This window comes from Rhinopithecus roxellana, chromosome 12, assembly GCF_007565055.1.
Source record: "Rhinopithecus roxellana isolate Shanxi Qingling chromosome 12, ASM756505v1, whole genome shotgun sequence".
Classification (NCBI taxonomy): domain Eukaryota; kingdom Metazoa; phylum Chordata; class Mammalia; order Primates; family Cercopithecidae; genus Rhinopithecus; species Rhinopithecus roxellana.
The window spans coordinates 56,077,492-56,096,534 of NC_044560.1; the positions used below are offsets into that span (position 1 = coordinate 56,077,492).

The 19,043-nt window shown below is 45.4% G+C and overlaps 1 protein-coding gene across 1 annotated transcript in view; it reads right to left on the reverse strand.

The window, feature by feature from the left end:
- The window catches only part of ZYG11A (zyg-11 family member A, cell cycle regulator), a 54,679-nt gene extending 36,437 nt beyond the window's left edge, over positions 1 to 18,242 (reverse strand). Inside the window, exons 1-2 of the mRNA XM_010372158.2 lie at positions 18,153 to 18,242; positions 5,261 to 5,426 (exon numbers count right to left, since the gene is read on the reverse strand). Of these exons, the coding sequence (XP_010370460.1) occupies positions 5,261 to 5,426; positions 18,153 to 18,242 (256 nt within the window). The remainder of the gene's footprint in view (positions 1 to 5,260; positions 5,427 to 18,152) is intronic.
- Between the last annotated feature and the right edge of the window lie 801 nt (positions 18,243 to 19,043).

The following is a 19,043-nucleotide window of genomic DNA, read 5'->3' on the forward strand; positions in this document are numbered from 1 at the left end:
ATAGTGAAACCCATTTTTATAAAAATATAAAAAGTTGGCAAGGCATGGTGGCAGGCCCCTGTAATCCCAGCAGGAGGCTGAGGCAGGAGAAATGCTTTAACTTGGGAGGCAGAGGTTGCAGTGAGCTAAGTCATGGCAGTGAGTTAAGATCGCACCACGGCACTCCAGCCTGGGCAACAAGAGCAAAACTCTGTCTCAAAAAAATAAAAAATAAAAAAATAAAAGCAGCAGCATTCAATGAGGTAGGAAGAAAATCAGGAAAATATGATGACTCAGCTGCCCAGAGAAAAGTGCAGGACACCAAGGGATCAATTGGTAACATGATTCAGGAGTTTAGGATAAAGGGCTGGGAACTCTGGGGAATGACAGTAGAGGAGGTAAAATAAACCAAGGAAAATCACATAAGGAGTGTTCAGAGTGAGAAAAGTATCCAAGACAGGTCCTTAAGAAGCACAAAATACTTAAGGTGCAGATAGAAGAACAGAAGGAAATTGTGGAAGAGTAATCCAGGATACAAGAAAAAAAACAAAACAGAACACTACTCTAAACCAGAAAGGTGAAGGAGAGTAATGACCACTAAAAGTCAAACCAACAAGAAACTCTGACAATTTTTTTTTTCACTCTTGTTGCCCAGGCAACCTCTGTTTCCCAGCTTCAAGCGATTCTCCTGACTCAGCCCCCCCCCGCCCCCCGCCCCAGTAGCTGGGATTACAGGCATGCGCCACCACACCCAGAAAATTTTGTATTTTTAGTAGAGACAGGGTTTCTCCATGCTGGTCAGGTTGGTCTCAAACTCCTGACCTCAGGTGATCCGCCTGCCTTGGCCTCCCAGACTGCTGGGATTGGCGTGAGCCAATGCGTCCCTGCCAATTTTTTTTTTTTTTTGAGATGGAGCCTCACTCTGTCGCCCAGGCTGGAGTGCAGTGGCCAGATCTCAGCTCACTGCAAGCTCCACCTCCTGGGTTTACGCCATTGTCCTGCCTCAGCCTCCTGAGTAGCTGGGACTAGAGGCGCCCGCCGCCTCGCCCGGCTAGTTTTCTGTGTTTTTTTAGCAGAGAGGGGGTTTTACTGTGTTAGCCAGGATGGTCTCGATCTCCTGACGTCGTGATCCGCCCGTCTCAGCCTCCCAAAGTGCTGGGATTACAGGCTTGAGCCACCGCGCCCGGACCCAATTTTTTTTTTTTTTTTTTTTTTCTTTTAAGAGACAGAGTCTCACTCCTGCCCAGGATGCAGTGCAATGGCGCGATTATAGCTCACTATAGCCTCGAACGCCTGGTTCCAAGCAGTCTTCCCGCCTAGACCTTCCAAAGTGCTGGGATTACAGGCATGAACCACTGTGCCCAGCCACTCCTGATAATTTAACGGATCTAGGCAATGATCATCCATCTATGGCCACTGCAATCACAAAAACAAACCAACCTTATCAACTCCCTGAAGAAAGCACATAGCACCACACCAAGAGTTAAAAAAAAAAAAAACCGACATGAACTTGATCAAGCATCTACCTCCAACATTCAAGTGACAGGATATACAGGGATCGAAGGAACACGTCAAAATCATAGCACTTATATGACAAAATACCTATTGCAAGAAACTTTATACAACAAATGATCAGTTTTATAATCTGGGATTACAGGGGTGAGCCACCACATCCAGCTGTAGTTTTTGTATTTTTAGTACAGATGGGGTTTCACCATGTTGGCCAGGTTGGTCTCAAACTCCTGACCTCAAATGAACTGCCTGCCTCAGCCTCCCAAAGTGCTGGAATTACAGGCATGAGGCACCGTGCCTGGCCCATAATCAATTTCAGAACCTCAAAATTTCCATCACTTCAGAAAGAAACCTTGTGCCCGTTAGATTTTACTTCCTTTTTCTCACATCCCTCCAGCCCTAAGCAACCACTAGTCTATCTTCCATCTCTATGGATTTGCCTATTCTGAACATTTAATATAAATTAAATCATCCAATATGTGGTCTTGTGTGCCAAACCTTTTTCATTTAGCACATTTTTAAGGCTCACATTGTGCAACATGTATATCTGTACTCGTTCCTTTTTATAGTAGCATATTCTACTGTACGGACATATCACATTGTATTTATCTCTTTTTCGGTTGATGGACATTTGTGTTGTTTTCACTTTTGGGCTATTATGAATAATATGGTACCATAAAGATATGTGTACAAATTTTGTTTTTAAACTTAAAAAAAATGTATTCTAAACTTTCTCTGCCCCATATGAATCTGCAGGAATGTGTAAAAGTTTCTATGTGGATATAAGTTTTCATTTCTCTGAGTGAAATTGCTGGATCAAATGGTAACTTGTTATCTTTTTGAGGAACGGCCAGACTGTTGTTTGTGGCTGTGCTATTTTACATTCCCGCCAGCAGTGTGCAAGAGTTTCTCCACATTCTCACCAAGGCTCATCTGACATTTTGATTATAGCCATCCTAGTGGATGTGAAATAGTATCTGTTGGGCTTTTAATCTGCATTTCCCTAATGACTAAAGGTGTTGAGCAACTTGTCATGTGCTTATTGGCCATTTGTGTCTTTTTTTTTTGAGACAGAGTCTCTGTTGCCCAGGCTGGAGTGCAGTGGCGCGATCTTGGCTCACCACAACCTCCGCCTCCTGAGTTCAAGTGATTCTCCTGCCTCAGCCTTTATGCTACCATAAAGATATGTGTAAAAATTTTAGTTTGTGTTATTCTAGAAACTTGTCCCTTTCGTGAAAGTTATCGAATTTACTGGCATACACTTGTTCACAGTATTCCTTTCTAATCCATTTCATTTCTATAAGGTTAGTAGTTGTGTTCCCTCTTTCATTTCTTTTGCATTTTATTTTTGATACATAATTGTACATATTTGGGGGTATAGTGTGATATTTCTTTATGTGTATATATATTGTGATCATCAAATCAAGGTATTTAGTATATCCATGACCTTACCCATTTATCATTTCTTTGTGGTGGGAACATTCAAAATCCTATCTATTTTGAAATATATAATACATTATTGTTAATCATAGAAACCCTACTGTGTAATAGGCCACCGGAATTAATTCCTCCTATCTAACTCTAACTTTGTACTTGTTGAGTAATCTCTCCCTATTTCCCCTTTCTTCTCCTCTCCCCAGCCTCTGGTAACTACTATTCTATTCTTTTCTTCTATGAGATCAACTTCTTTAGATTCCGTGAGTGAGATCATGTGGTATTTATCTTTCTGTGCCTGGCTTACTTCACTTAACATAATGTCCTTCAGGTTCATTTATGTTGCCGCACATGACAGGATTTTATTTTTTTTATGGCTGAATAGTATTCTACTGTGTGCATATTCCACATTTTCTTCATACATTCCTCCACTGATAGACACTTAGATTGATTCCATACCTTGGCTATTATGAAGAGTGCTGCAGTATATTTTTATACATTCATGACAAATCCTTTTCTTACCTTTCGATATTTCTATGCTACAAAGTTTGCGAATTTTTTCAAATTGTTGCAAATATCCAAAAAAAACCCTGCAGTATATTTATTGAAAAAGATTTGCATATGGGTGGATCTGTACAGTTCAAACTTGTGTTTTTCTCGGGAGGCTGAGGTGGGAAAACTGCTTGAGCTGAGGAGGTCAAGGCAGCAGTGAGCTATGATAGTGCCACTACACTCCAGCCTGGGCACCAGAGCAAGACCCCATCTCAAAACAAAAACAAAAACATTATCAAGCAGAATAAACAAACAAAACTAAAAAAGCAGTAGCACATAAAAATGACCAAGTGGGATTTGTCCAAGGGATACAAGGTTGGTTTAACATCCAAAAAGCAATTACGTAATATACAATATATAGGCCAGGCACAGTGGCTCATGCATGTAATTCTAGCACTTTGGGAAGCCATTGCACTACAGCGTGAGCAACAAGAACAAAACTGTCTCAAAAAAAAAAAGAGAAGCCGGGCACAGTGGTTCACGCCTGTAATCCCAGCACTTTGGGAGGCCAAGGCCGGTGGATCACGAGGTCAGGAGTTCGAGACCAGCCTGGCCAACATAGTGAAACACCGTCTCTGCTAAAAATACAAAAATTAGCTGGACATGGTGGCAAGAGCCTACAGTCTGAGGCAGCAGAATCACTTGAGCTCGGGAGGAAGAGGTTGTGGTGAGCCGAGATCACGCCACTGCACTCCAGCCTGGGCAACAGAGACTCTATCTCAAAACAAAACAAAACATAAATGGCCAATAAGCACATGAAAAGCTGCTCAACACCGTTAGTCATTAGGGAAATGCAAATTAAAAGCCCAACAGATACTATTTCACATCCACTAGGATGGCTATAATCAAAATGTCAGATGAGTCTTGGTGAGAATGTGGAGACACTCTTGGACACTGCTGGTGGGAATATCCATAGAGATGAAAAGTAGACTAGTGGTTGCTTAGGGCTGGAGGGATGTGGGAAAAAGGAAGTAAAATCTAACGGGCACAAGGTTTCTTTCTGAAGTGATGGAAATTTCGAGGTTCTAAAATTGATTATGGGCCAGGCACGGTGCCTCACACCGGACGTGATGGCTCACACCTGTAATCCCAGGTTATAAATAAATAAATAATAAAATGCCCTTTTTTTCCTTTCTTTTTTTAGCGGAGTTCTTTAAGCACAGCTACAATGGGAGGTAAGACTCATAACTATAATGAAAAGAATGGTAAACAAGACAATAGCAAGAGCATTTTGAAAAAGGTAGAGAGCAGGCCGGGCATGGTGGCTCACACCTGTAATCCCAGGACTTTGGGAGGCCAAGGCAGCCAGATCACCTGAAGTCAGGAGTTCGAGACCAGCCTGGCCAATGTGGTAAAACCCCATCTCTATTAAAAATACAAAAATCAGCCAGGCATGGTGGTGGGCGCCTGTAATCCCAGCTACTTGGGAGGCTGAGGCAGGAGAATCGCTTGAACCCAGGAAGTGGAGGTTGCAGTGAGCCAAGATTGTGCCACTATACTCCAGTCTTGGTGACAAGAGCGAAACTCCATCTCAAAAAAAAAGAAAGCTAGAGAGCAGATGGATAAGTGATAACTTAGTAAGTGAAGAGTGGAAAACCAAGTCAATAGCAGGGCTAGCCTAGAAGACAATTTCCATCACGGAATCCCAGAAAGAGTGAGTCTCAACTTCCAGACAAATGAAATGGAAATACTTTGTGAGAATCACAATAGGAACTGTGTGTGAAAGTGCTTTTCAAATAGTAAAGTACTGCAAGAGTTGACTTTAGAGAAGGCTTATCACTACCTTGCCAAGTCATCACCCTGAGAAATCGATCAGCTACTTCCTGAGGGAAACTCCAATGCTCCGGAAGGCACAGTGTTCCATCAGGTCTTTCAGAACACAGTTTCTCCAGGTTAGCAATCAGGACATTCAGGCAGATGTTGACCAAAGTGTAGGGAGATGCCTCTTCCTAGCAAACAAAACCCCAAACAAATTTTGTTAGAACACATCTGCAAAAATTCAACATAAAACTGGTCATGCCATACATATTCCATTTGATGAGGGTATGTGAAGAAACATCCTTCATACTCTGATAACGATTTATATGTAATGAAACCACCTCATTCCAATGTTAACTGAATGGAAAATTTAATCTGTTGTCTCTTCTGTTATACAGCTGTCCCTCAAAACCTGCAGGAGATTGGTTCCAGAACTCCCTGACCAGCATCCACAGATGCTCAAGTCCCCTTATATAAAATGGTGTAATGTTTGCATATAACCTATGCAGACATTCTCATACACTATAAATCATTTCTAAATTACTTATAAGCACTAATACAGTATAAATGCTTTATATTGTATTGTTTACAGAATGACAAGAAAAAAGTCTGGACATGTTCAGTACAGATGCAGGTTTTTTCCCCCAAATATTTTCCATCCAAAGTTGGCTGAATTCACATATACTGAAACCACAGTCAGAGAGAACATATTGTATCTTGAAAAACATTAAGTTCTTTCTTTCTTTTTTTTGAAACAGGGTCTCACTATCGCCTAGGCTGGAGTGCAGTGGCACAATCACAGCTGAGTGCAGCTTTGACTTTCCCAGTCAGTTGATCCTTCCACCTCAGCCTCCTGAGTGACTGCAACTACAAGCCCATGCCAACCATGCCCAGCTAATTTTTTGTACATTTTATAGAGTCCCACTTTGTTGCCCAAGCTAGTCTCGAAACTCCTGGGCTCAAGAGATCCTCCCACCTTAGCCTCCCCAAGTGCTGGATTACAGGCATGAGCCACCACACCTGGCCCCAATATTAAGTTCTCTTAATCTTCTAGCCACTGAAAATACAGAGATGGGTAAGATACAGTTCTAGTCCCTTTAGAGTTAACATTTACTGAAGAATATGAACAAGAAATTGACAATTTCAATGCAACATTTGGAACACTTCAAGCAGCGATCACATGGTCATTCATTCAACAAATATGTATTCATTGATTATCATGTGTCTACTCCCAAAACTATTCACAACCTCAAATGGTGATACATTCAAGGTCCTATGAAAATGTAAGAAACTGACAGGAAGGTGAGGCTATAAAGTCATGTGCAGACTCATGATTTTTGGAATTACAATGGTATAAAGTAGAAACCATACTTGAAGTTTTGAGTTTTGATCTCTTCCCGGGCTAGTGACATATAATATGATATTCTTTCTTTTTTTTTTTTTTTTTTTTTTTGAGACGGAGTCTCGCTCTGTCACCCAGGCTAGAGTGCAGTGGCCAGATCTCAGCTCACTGCAAGCTCCGCCTCCCGGGTTCACGCCATTCTCCTGCCTCAGCCTCCCTAGTAGCTGGGACTACGGGCGCCGCCACCTCGCCCGGCTAGTTTGTTGTATTTTTAGTAGAGACGGGGCTTCACTGTGTTAGCCAGGATGGTCTCGATCTCCTGACCTCGTGATCCGCCCGTCTCGGCCTCCCAAAGTGCTGGGATTACAGGCTTGAGCCACCGCGCCCGGCCTATGATATTCTTCCAGTGCTGGTCAGCAGAGTGAGCTGCAGCTCCCAGTCAGCCACACGATCACAAAGGTGAACAAATACTACTTGATATCTTCTTGAACACTATGCCTGCTAAACCATCAACAAGTGTCAGTGGGCTCCAATGTTTAGAAGGGCAACTAGTGACCCTGTTGATGTAGCTTCTCCATCATCCAGCAATTAACTTTTAGTTCAACGCTTCAAACATTCTTCAGGCCCAGCGTGCTTTCAGCTGTATATGTTAACAGTGAGTACCCATATGACCACTGTTTTTCACTGTCAGTATCAATAAATTCCATGAGATATTCAACACTATAATGAGGCCGGGCGCGGTGGCTCAAGCCTGTAATCCCAGCACTTTGGGAGGCCGAGACGGGCGGATCACAAGGTCAGGAGATCGAGACCATCCTGGCTAACACAGTGAAACCCCGTCTCTACTAAAAATACAAAAACTAGCCGGGCGAGGTGGCGGGCTCCTGTAGTCCCAGCTACTCGGGAGGCTGAGGCAGGAGAATGGTGTAAACCCGAGAGGCGGAGCTTGCAGTGAGCTGAGATCCGGCCACTGCACTCCAGTCCGGGCGACAGAGCGAGACTCCGCCTCAAAAAAAAAAAAAAAAAAAAAGAGTTCTGAGCACATTTAAGGTAGGTCAGACTAACCTATATTTGGTAGGTTATATGTATTAAATGCATTTTGGACTTAGAATATTTTAAATTTACAAGGGTTTTATTGGGACATAACCCTATCGTAAAGCAAAAAATGCCTTCCTCCTCTACAAAATAGAAAGGCTGGCCAAGCGTGGTAGCTGTTAATTCCTGCACTTTGGGAGGCCGAGGTGGGTGGGTCACTTGAGGTCATGAGTTTTGAGACCAGGTTGGCCAACATAGCAAAACCCTGTTTTTACTAAAAATACAAAAATTAGCCAGGCATGGTAGCACATGCCTATCTACAGTCCCAGCTACTCAGGAGCCTTGAGGCAGGAGAATCCCTCGAACCCAGAAGGCAGAGAGTGCAGTGAGCTGAGATAGCATCACTGCACTCCAGCATGGGTGACAGATGCCATGTCAAAAATAAAACGTGCTCTAAAATTAACTGTCGGGCAAGGTGCAGAGGCTCACTCCTGTAATCACACCACTTTGGGAAGATGAGGTGGGTGGATCATCTGAGTTCAAGGCCAGCCTGGCCAACATGGTGAAACCCCGTCTTCACTAAAAATACAAAAATTGGCCAGGCGCGGAGGCTCACACCTGTAATGCCAGCATTTTGGGAGGCTGAAGTGGTTGGATCATGAGGTCAGGAGTTTGAGACCAGCCTGGCCAACATAGTGAAACCCCGTCTCTAATAAAAATACGAAAATTAGCCAAGGGTGGTGGCAGGCCTCTGTACTCCTAGCTACTGGGGAGGCAGAGGCAGGAGAATCACTTGAACCCGGGAGGCAGAGGTTGCAGCGAGCCAATATTGTGCCACTGCACACCAGCCCAGGTGACAGTGCGAGACTCCATCACAAAAAAAAAAAGAAAAAAAATTAGGAAGGCATGGTGGTGGGAGCCTGTAATCCCAGCTCCTCAGGAGGCTGAGGCAGCAGAATCACTTGAACAAGGGAGGTGGAGGTTGCAGTGAGCTGAGATCACACCACTGCACTCCAACCTGGGTGACACAGTAAGACTACATCTCAAAAAATAAAAAATAAAATAAAATAAAAGTAATTAATTAATTAAAATAAATAATAAAATAAACTGTGGGCCAGGGATGGTGGCTCACACCTGTAATTCCAGCACTTTGGGAGGCAGAGGCGGGCTGATCACTAGAGGTTAGGAGTTCGAGACCAACCTGGTCAACATGTTGAAACCCCATCCCTACTAAAAATACAAAAATTAGCTAGGTGTGATGGCTCATGCCTGTAATCCCAGCTACTCGGGAGGCTGAGGCAGGAGAATCGCTTGTACCCAGGAGGCAAAGGTTGTAGTGAGCCCAGATCGCACCATTACACTCCAGCCTGGGTGACAGAGTGAGACCCTGTCTCAAAAATAATAATAATAATAAATTGACTGTGGTAATGGTTACACATCTATGAAAAGTCTCCTGGTCAGGCACAGTGGCTCACACCTGTAATCCCAGCATGAAAGGTCAAGGCAGGCAGATCATGTGAGCTGAGGAGTTCAAGACCAGATGTGGAAACATGGCAAAACCCTGTCTCCACAAAAAATACAAAAAAATTAGCCGAATGTAGTAGAGTGTGCCTGAGTCCCAGCTACCTGGGGGGGCTGAGGCAGGAGAATTGCTCGAGCCCAGGAGGTCAAGGCTGCAGTGAGGCAATGAGCCATGATTGTGCCACTCCACTCCAGCCTAGATGACAAAATGAGACCCTGTCTCAAAAAAAAAAAAAATTATAAGTCTCTGAATTGCAAAATATATATAGACACTCAAAGTAGCATCCATAAAGTTCAGCTTACAATAAAATATCAGACATGAGAAGAAGGAAAAAAAGTCAATAGAAACAAATCCCAAAATAACTTTAATAACCTAACAGACAGGAATTTAAAACAGCTATTATAATTCACGGGTTTAAAACAGAACATGAACACAATAAGAGAACTAATATGGAAACACCAGAAAAACAGAAGATATGAAAAAGACCAAAAGGAAATGTCTAGAGTTGAAAAATACACCAGGCCAGACACAGTGGCTCACGCCTGTAATCCCAAAGATTTTGGAGGCCGAGGCGGGCAGACCACAAGGTCAGGAGATCGAGACCATCCTGGCCAACATGGTAAAACCTCGTCTCTACTAAAAATACAAAAATTAGAAGCTGGGCACAGTGGCTCATGTCTGTAATCCCAGCACATTGGGGGAAAAAAAACAAAAAAACAAAACAAACAAACAAACCAAAAAAACAGCAGATAGGATTATCAGCAGATCAGAACTACAAAATAAGAGATCACTAAAGATGAAGTCAGGACAACACAAAATGACTCAAACTGAAACAGAAAAAGGCTGGGGAAAAAGTTGAAAACCATGGTGCCCCAATTAAGGCACTTCTTAACCGATCTTAAGCAGCCTGTTAGAAATATATAATTGAAACTCTAGGCCAGCACGGTGGTTCACGTCTGTAATCCCAGCACACTTGGAGGCTGAGGCAGGCAGATCACTTGAGGCCAGGAGTTCGAGACCAGTCTGACCAACATGGTGAAACCCCATCTCTACTAAAAATACAAAAAAATTAGCTGGGCAATGTTGGCACACACCTGTAAATCCCAGCTACTCAGGAGGTATGAGAGTCCCTTGAGCCCAGGAGGCATAAGGTTGCAGTGAGCGGAGATCGCGCCACTGCACTACAGTCTGAGCGACAGAGCAAGGCTTGGTCTCAAAAAAAGTAAAGAGGCTGGGCACGGTGGCTCACACCTGTAATCCCAGCACTTTGGGAGGCTGAAGTGGGCAGATCACCAGGTCAGGAGATTGAGATCATCCTGGCAAACATGGTGAAACTCCATCTCTACTAAAAATACAAAAATCAGCTGGGCGTGGTGGCGTGTGGCTGTAATCCCAGTCCTAGCTACTCCGGAGGCTGAGGCAGGAGAATCTCTTCAACTAGGAAATCGGAGGTTGCAGTGAGGTGAGATCAAGCCACTGCATTCCAGCTGGGTGACAGAGCGAGACTCCATCTCCAAAAAAGAAAAGAAAAGAAAGAAAAGAAAAGAAAAGAAAAGAGAGAGAGAGAAAGAGATTGAGAGAGAGAGAGAGAGAAAGAGAGAAAGAGAGAAGGAAGGAAGGAAGGAAGGAAGGAAGGAAGGAAGGAAGGAAGGAAGGAAGGAAGGAAGGAAGGAAGGAAGGAAGGAAGGAAGGAAGGAAAGAAACTCCAGAAGAGAGAAATGGGAAAGAATATTTTTAAAAAAAATACTTAATAAGGACAATGTCCTATACTTGGAACCTATAAAATTGCTTTGTACCGGGCACGATGGCTCACATCTGTAATGCCAGCACTTTGGAAGGCTGAGGCGGGCAGATCACAAGGTCAGGAGATCAAGACCACCCTGGCTAACACAATGAAATCCCATCTCTACTGAAAATACAAAAAAATCAGCCAGGCATGGTGGCGGGCGCCTGTAGTCCCAGCTACTCGGGAGGCTGAGGCAGAAGGATGGTGTGAACCCAGGATATGGAGCTTTCAGTGAGCTGAGATCACACCACTGCACTCCAGCCTGGGTGACAGAGCGAGACTCCGTCTCAAAAAAAAAAAAAAAAAATTGCTTTGTGGTTTAATATCTATTGAGTTATAGTTAATTAATTCACTGGGTGCAAATTTGATGTCTCTATTTTTTTTTTTCTTTTAATTTTATTTTTATTTTTGAGACAGAGTCTAGCACTATTGCCCAGGCTGGAGTGCAGTGGCATGATCTCGGCTCACTGCAACCTCCACTTCCCAGGTTCAAGTCATTCTCGTGCCTCAGCCTCCCACGTAGGTGGGACTACAGGCATTCACCATCACGTCTGGCTAATTTTTGTATGTTTGGTAGAGACGAGATTCTCCAGGATGGTCTTGAACTCCTGGCCTCAGGTGATCCGCCCACCTCAGCCTCCCAAAGTGTGGAAGGCTGAGGTGGGAGGATTGCTTTAGACCAGAGCTCAAGACTGGCCTGGGCAACAAAGCAAGACCCAGTGTGTCTTTATGTCATTTTATTTTTTTAAGTTCAAATCAGATGCAAGATGCAAGACCCACTGATTTCAGAAGCAAAATAGACCCAAAGCAGAATAAACAAACAAAAAAAGCACAATATGGGAAACTTCTAAAAACCAACAATGAGAAAAATCTTATCATGGGGGAATGGACACAGAAGGAAAAAAAAAAAGGTATGATCACTGAATTGTCATCAAAACAAAGCATGCTAGCCAGGTGCAGCGGTTCACGCCTGTAATCCCATCACTTTTGGGAGGCCAAGGTGGGTGGATCACAAGGTCAGGAGTTTAAGACCCACCTGGCCAATATGGTGAAACCCCATCTCTACTAAAAATACAAAAATCAGCGGGGCATGGTGGCACGTGCCTGTAGTCCCAGCTACTCAGAAGGCTGAGGCAGGAGAATTGCTTGAATCCGGGAGGCAGAGGTTGTAGTGAACCGAGATCGCGCCACTGCACTCCAGCCTGGAGACAGAGCGAGACTGTCTCAAGGAAAAAAAAAACAAAGTAACAATACAGGGGAAACACTGTCAGATCCATGAAAACATCTTTCAAAAGTGAAAATGAAATATATTCTCAGATAAACAAAAGCAGAGACAACTTGTTGCCAGCTCATATGCTATGAGAAATATTAAAAGTTCTTTAAGCTCCCCCCAAAAAAATGACAGGCTGGGCACGGTGGCTCATGCCTGTAATCCTAGCACTTTGGGAGGCTGAGGCAGGCGGATCACCTGAGGTCGGGAGTTCGAGACCAACCTGACCAACATGGAGAAACCCCGTCTCTACTAAAAATACAAAATTAGGCCAGGCACCGTGGTTCATGCCTGTAATCCCAGCACTTTGGGAGGCCGAGGTGGGCGGATCACAAGGTCAGGAATTCACAGCCAGCCTGATCAACATGGTGAAACCTGTCTCTACTAAAAACACAAAAATTAGCCAAGCATGGTGGTACGCACCTGTAATCCCAGCTATTCAGAAGGCTGAGGCAGGAGAATTGCTTGAACCTGGGAGGTAGAGGCTGCAGTGAGCTGAGATCGCACCACTGCACTCCAGCCTGGGCAACAAGAGCGAAACATCGTGTCAAAAAAAAAAAAAAAAAAAACTGAGAGGGATATTTGGGATCTAGAGAAAAAGAGGTACTGAAAACAGAAACATGTGGCTAAATATAAAACTTTTTTTCTTAATTCTGAATTTCTTTCTTTTTTTTTTTTTTTTTTTTTTTTTTTTTGAGACGGAGTTTTGCTCTGCGGCCCAGGCTGGAGTGCAGTGGCCGGCTCTCAGCTCACTGCAAGCTCCGCCTCCCGGGTTCACGCCATTCTCCTGTCTCAGCCTCCCGAGTAGCTGGGACTACAGGCGCCCGCCTCGTCGCCCGGCTAGTTTTTTTGTATTTTTTAGTAGAGACGGGGTTTCAGCGTATTAGCCAGGATGGTCTCGATCTCCTGACCTCGTGATCCGCCCGTCTCGGCCTCCCAAAGTGCTGGGATTACAGGCTTGAGCCACCGCGCCCGGCCAATTCTGAATTTCTTTAACATAACTGATTGGTCAAAACAAAAATAAAAACAAAATACTGTGTAATTCTTAACATGGAGAAGTAAAATGCATTATTTCCACAGCACAAAGAATAAGATAAGAGCAAGGAAAATAAAAAAATATTGTTATAAGCAGTGAGGCCAGGCATGGTGGCTCACACCTGTAATCCCAGGGCTTTGGGAGGCCATGGTCAGTGGATCACTTGAGATCAGGAGTTCAAGACCAGCCTGGCCAACATGGTAAAACCCCATCTCTACTAAATACACAAAAATTAGCCAGGTGTGGCTGGGCATGGTGGCTTACGCCTATCATCCCAGCATTTTGGGAGGCGGGCGGATCACGAGGTCAGGAGATCGAGACCATCCTAGCTAACATGGTGAAACCCCATCTCTACTAAAAATACAAAAACTTAGCCGGGTGTGGTGGTGGGCGCCTGTAGTCCCAGCTACTTGGGAGGCTGAGGCAGGAGAATGGCGTGAACCCGGGAGGCGGAGCTGGCAGTGAGCTGAGATCATGCCACTGCACTCTAGCCTGGGCGACAAAGCAAGACTCCGTCTCAAAAAAAAAAAAAAAAATTAGCCAGTTGTGGTGGTGGGTTCCTGTAGTCCCAGCTACTCAGGAGGCTGAAGCAGGAGAATCGCTTGAACCAGGGAGGTGGAGGTTGCAGTGAGCCAAGACTGCACCATTGCACTCCAGCCTGGGCAACAGACTGAAACTCCATCTCAAAAAAAAAAAAAAAAGTAAGAAACAGTATAGTGGTGGCATATACCTGTAATGTTAGTGCTTTGGGAGGCCAAGGCAGGTAGATCGCTTGAGCCTAGGAGTGTGAGGCTGCGTTTAGCCATGACCACAAGACTACACTCTAGCCTGGGCAACAGAGCAAGACTTGGGCTCATTAAAAAAAAAAAAAAAAAAATTAAAAAAAAAATTAAGTAGTATCTTTAAAAGTAAATATGAACAGACAAAGATGTAATTTTAAAGCCTAGAGATGCCGGGCACGGTGGCTCAAGCCTGTAATCCCAGCACTTTGGGAGGCCGAGGCGGGCGGATCACGAGGTCAGGAGATCGAGACCATCCTGGCCAACACAGTGAAACTCCGTCTCTACTAAAAAATACAAAAAACTAGCCGGGCGAGGTGGAGGGCGCCTATAGTCCCAGCTACTCGGGAGGCTGAGGCAGGAGAATGGCGTGAACCCGGGAGAGGGAGCTTGCAGTGAGCTGAGATCCGGCCACTGCACTCCAGCCCGGGCGACAGAGCAAGACTTCATCTCAAAAAAAAAAAAAAAAAAAAAGCAAAAAGCCTAGAGATATGGCTCCCAAGCTTTGTGGTCCTTGTACCACTCTATACTCTTAAAAATCGGGTTATATCTATCAACATATACCACGTTAAAAATTAAATCTTAGCAATCTTTAAAATACACATTAATTCACTTAGGAAATATTAAAAACTCAGAGCATGTTAACATAGATAACATTTTCCATGGCTTGCCTATAATCCTAGTACTTTGGGAGGCTGAGGTGGGCGGATCATGAGTTCAGGAGTTCGAGACCAACCTGGCCAACATAGTGAAACCCCATCTCTACTAAAAATACAAAAATTAGCTGGGAATGGTGACGCACACCTGTAGTCCCAGCTACTCAAGAGGCTGAAGCAGGAGAATCGCTTGAACCTGGGAGGCGGAGGAGGTTGTGGTGAGCCAAGATCACACCACTGCACTCCAGCCTGGGCAACAGAGCGAGACTTCGTTTCTATATATATATATATATATATAAAATAAATTTAAAAAGCCATAATTTCCAAAAGAATTAAAAACTAGCTTAGTTGAGAACAGCAGCACTGTTTTACATTTTTGCAAATTTCATTGATAGGTGGGCTAAGTTTCATTGAAGAGATGGGATCTCTGGGATTCTGGAGGTGCTGGGGTCCACACTTTGAAAACAGCTACCTTTGAGTGACCATTAAAGGGTAAGAAGGAGAAAAGGAGAGAAAGAGAGAAAGGGAGAGAAAGAGGGAACTACTAAGTCAAAAGAGAACATGGTATTTTCTAAGTAATTCAAAAGAAAAGGAAAAAACAAGACAAATGGAACATATATAGCAAAACATGGGAGACTTAAACCCAACAATACTGATAATTATATTTACTCTAATTAAATAGCACAGAATGGCCCGGCACAGTGGCTCACATCTGGAATCCCAGAACTTTGGGAGGCTGAGGCCAGGAGTTTGAGATTAGGCTGGGCAACACAGCAAGACTCAGCCTCTACAAAAAATAAAAAACAGCCAGGCATGGTGGTTCACACCTGTAGTCCAGCTACTAGGGAGGCTGAGGAGGGAGGATGAGCTATGATCACAGACTGCACTCAAACCTAGGCAACAGAGTGAGACTCTCTCCTCCCCCCAAATATCAATTTTAAAAATACATTTTTTAATTTAAAAAATTAAAATGTTTACTTTCCCATCCTCTGTAAAAAAAAAAAAAAAAAAATTCAAAAATAAAGGTTGGGTGCAGTGGTTCACGCCTGTAATCCCAGTACTTTGGGTGGCCAAGGTGGGCAGGTCGCTTGAGGCCAGAAGTTCAGGACCAGCCTGGGCAACATGGTGAAACCCTGCCTCTGCAAAAATACCTGTCTCTACAAAAATACAAAAATTAGCCAGGCATGGTGGCATGCACTTGTAGTCCCAGCTACTCAGGAGGCTGAGGCGACAGAATCGCTTGAACCCGGGAGGCGGAGGTTGCAGTGAGTCAAGATTGTATCACTGTACTCCAGCCTGAGTGACAGAGCGAGGCTCCATCTCCCAAAAAAAAAAAAAAAAAAAAAACAAAGCACAGACTCTTAGGCTACATACAAATGCAGGGCTGCTGTTTACAAGAGACTCAATTTAAAACATAAAGACAGTTGTTAAACACTAGACACAGGAAACTGGAGTGACTACATTTGTCAGAAAAATGAGGCTTTTGGACAAGAATATTGCTAGAGATCAAGATGGACATTTCTTAATGATAAAAAGAGTCAATTCATCAAGCAGAATTAACATTCCTAAATGCATATGAACTTACTAATAGATTCAAAATTCATGAAGCAAAAAATTGAAAAAGGATATGGGAGGCCAAGGCAAGAGGATTGCTTTAGCCCAGTTCAAAGACCAGCCTGGGCAACATAGGGAAACCACCATCTTAATTAAAAATAAAAAGTTAGAAGGATAAAAAGAAATCACGGGCGCGGTGGCTCACGCCTGTAATCCCAGCACTTTGGGAGGCCGAGATGGGCGGATCACGAGGTCAGGATATCGAGACCATCGTGACTAACACGGTGAAATCCCGTCTCTACTAAAATACAAAAAAATTAGCCGGGCATGGTGGCAGGCACCTGTAGTCCCAGCTACTCGGGAGGCTGAGGCAGGAGAATGGCGTGAACCCGGGAGGCGGAGCTTGCAGTGAGCTTGCAGCCTGGGCGACAGAGCGAGACTCCGTCTCAAAAAAAAAAAACAAGAAATCTTGTTTCGATTCCAAGCAGCAAAAAATGTGCTTGAGATGATGCTAGTACACACGTAAAAAATCCAAGTTTTCCGTGAATTACAAGTCCACAAATTATATAGCAACTTTTCCAAGTGAGTTCAAAAGAGTACAGGCTAGATCACCGCAGGGCAAAAAGTCTTTCAACAAGGCGTTAATATGTAAAGCACAACCTTAATCAGAGCATTTCCTTCTCTCTATAAACTTTGGGTCGAGTCTTGACCACTCAATCCCTCGAGTTCCCAAAGGGTGGCCCTTGGTGGGTTTTTTCCAAAGTGGGGTCGGGGGTCTGAACACCTGAGGTGAAATTCAAGTTCACGAGCAAGTCAACTCAATTTCAGAGCTCCCGATTTCCCCACATCAGTAAAATGAAGTCTAGCAAAGCCTACAAAAGACTAGGGGTTACTAGACTGCTTTAGAAAGGCGACACTTGGCCGGGCTCGGTGGCTGACGCCTGTAATCCCAGCACAATGGGAGGCCGAGGCGGGCGGAGCACGAGGTCTGGAGTTCGAGACCATCCCGGCCAACACGGTGAAACCCCGTTTCTACCAAAAATACAAAAAATGAGCCGGGCATGGTGGCACGCGCCTGTAGTCCCAGCTAGTCGGGAGGCTGAGGCAGGAGAATCGCTTGAACCCGGGAGGCGGAGGTTGCAGTTGGCCCAGACCGAGACACTGCACTCCACAACAGAGTGAGACTCCATATCCAAAAAAAAAAAAAAAAAAAGAAAGAAAGAAAGAAAAGAAAGGCGACACTTGACACACAGTAGGCGCTAAACACACATTCTTGGGGTTTGTATTTTGTTCAGAACTAAGAGTAACAGGCATTCGGCAAAGGCTGGGAATCGGACGGTGACGCGACCGGGGCGGGGGCGGACGCGCGGAACTGAAAGAATCTGACTTCGGGTTCCAGTTCCTCCAGCCGGACTAACCTACTCGCCCGGCCCCGGGCCCAAAGGCCTCAGGTGGTAGCGGTCTAAAGGGTCACCGCCTCCGCGGGGCGCCGCGTCCACAACACGCGTGGGGAAACGGTCAAGGTTTGGAGCGTTTGGGTTCACGACGGCAAAAACACCGTCCACTACGGGCCAAGCCGAGTGCCATGCCCTGCACCTACGTCTAAGCTCACAGCACCCTGCACTGGGGCGAGGAATCCTATGAGGCTCGCCCGGGTCTCTGGGACTGGGCTCTCGCCGCGCCGCCTCAGGGTGCAAAGTCCACGCTCTTCGCCCGGCGCAGAAACGTCCCCCGCCCCGCGGCGCCCAGGCCGCCTGCCCAGCAACGCAACTCCGCGGCTACGCCTGAGCCAGGAAAGGGCTCGGCATTTAGACCGCAGCCCCGGGCGGGCCACACTCCCCAGCAAGTGCCTCGGCAGCGTCCCAGGAGACTCGCCGTGCTTGCCAGGGTTGGACGTGGCGCCAGCTCCGCGTAGCAGCCCGAACCCCGGTGCTCACCTGTACCACGCAGCAGCCCAGGGCATCCTTCTGAGCGTCGGGAGGGACGATGTTCCGGGGCGTCTGGCCCGGGTGCAAGAAATGAACCATGGCGACCCCGTCAGGGGTGTCAAGAAGAGAGCGGGCGTCGAGCCGGAGCCCGGATCCCGCGAGAACCAGGCGGGCGGCTTCCAGGACGCGCCCACCACGCCTGCGGGGCACACAGAGCTAGCGCCGCGCCCGGCCGGCGGGCTTTTGAAATGCCCGGCGAGGCGACGCGCAAGCGGGGGTCGGCCAGCCGCAGACCCCACCCCCCAGGCGGCCTCCTAGCCCCACCCGCCCCCCGACACGTCGCCGTCTGGGCCAACCGTCCCCCTCCCGCCTCCCCAGCCTCCCCAGACCAACCTGCCACGGCCCAGCTGCTCACCCACTCCTCCCCAGCCCCGCGCCTCAGGGTTTGAGGGGACATTCCCCGAGGACCGGCTGTGTAGGTTTGGGGAATACTGTATATATATACACACACACATACGTATATGCATATATATCTATATATTCATTGTTTCTATTTTTTTTTAAAGCTTTCATACATTAAAATATATATTTCAAAGACTCTGCCCCTAAAAATCTGGCAACAGCACCTCTCTAACAGTCCTGTTTCAACTCCTAGAGTCTCTGGATAAATCAAATATAAAACGAATACAAAATATTGGCAAGTATCTACCCAAAAAAGCTATTTAGCTTTCTTGTTACCTAAAAAGTACCTGAGAAGACCCTTATAACCTGCTCCAAGAAAGAAACCCTGAGAGACCCTTCTAACTTTCTCCAAGAAAGAAACTCCACAAGTTAGTACACATTAGCTAATTTAAGAGAAAACAATACCTGGAAAAGGAAAGTTCTCAAGAGCATGAGCCT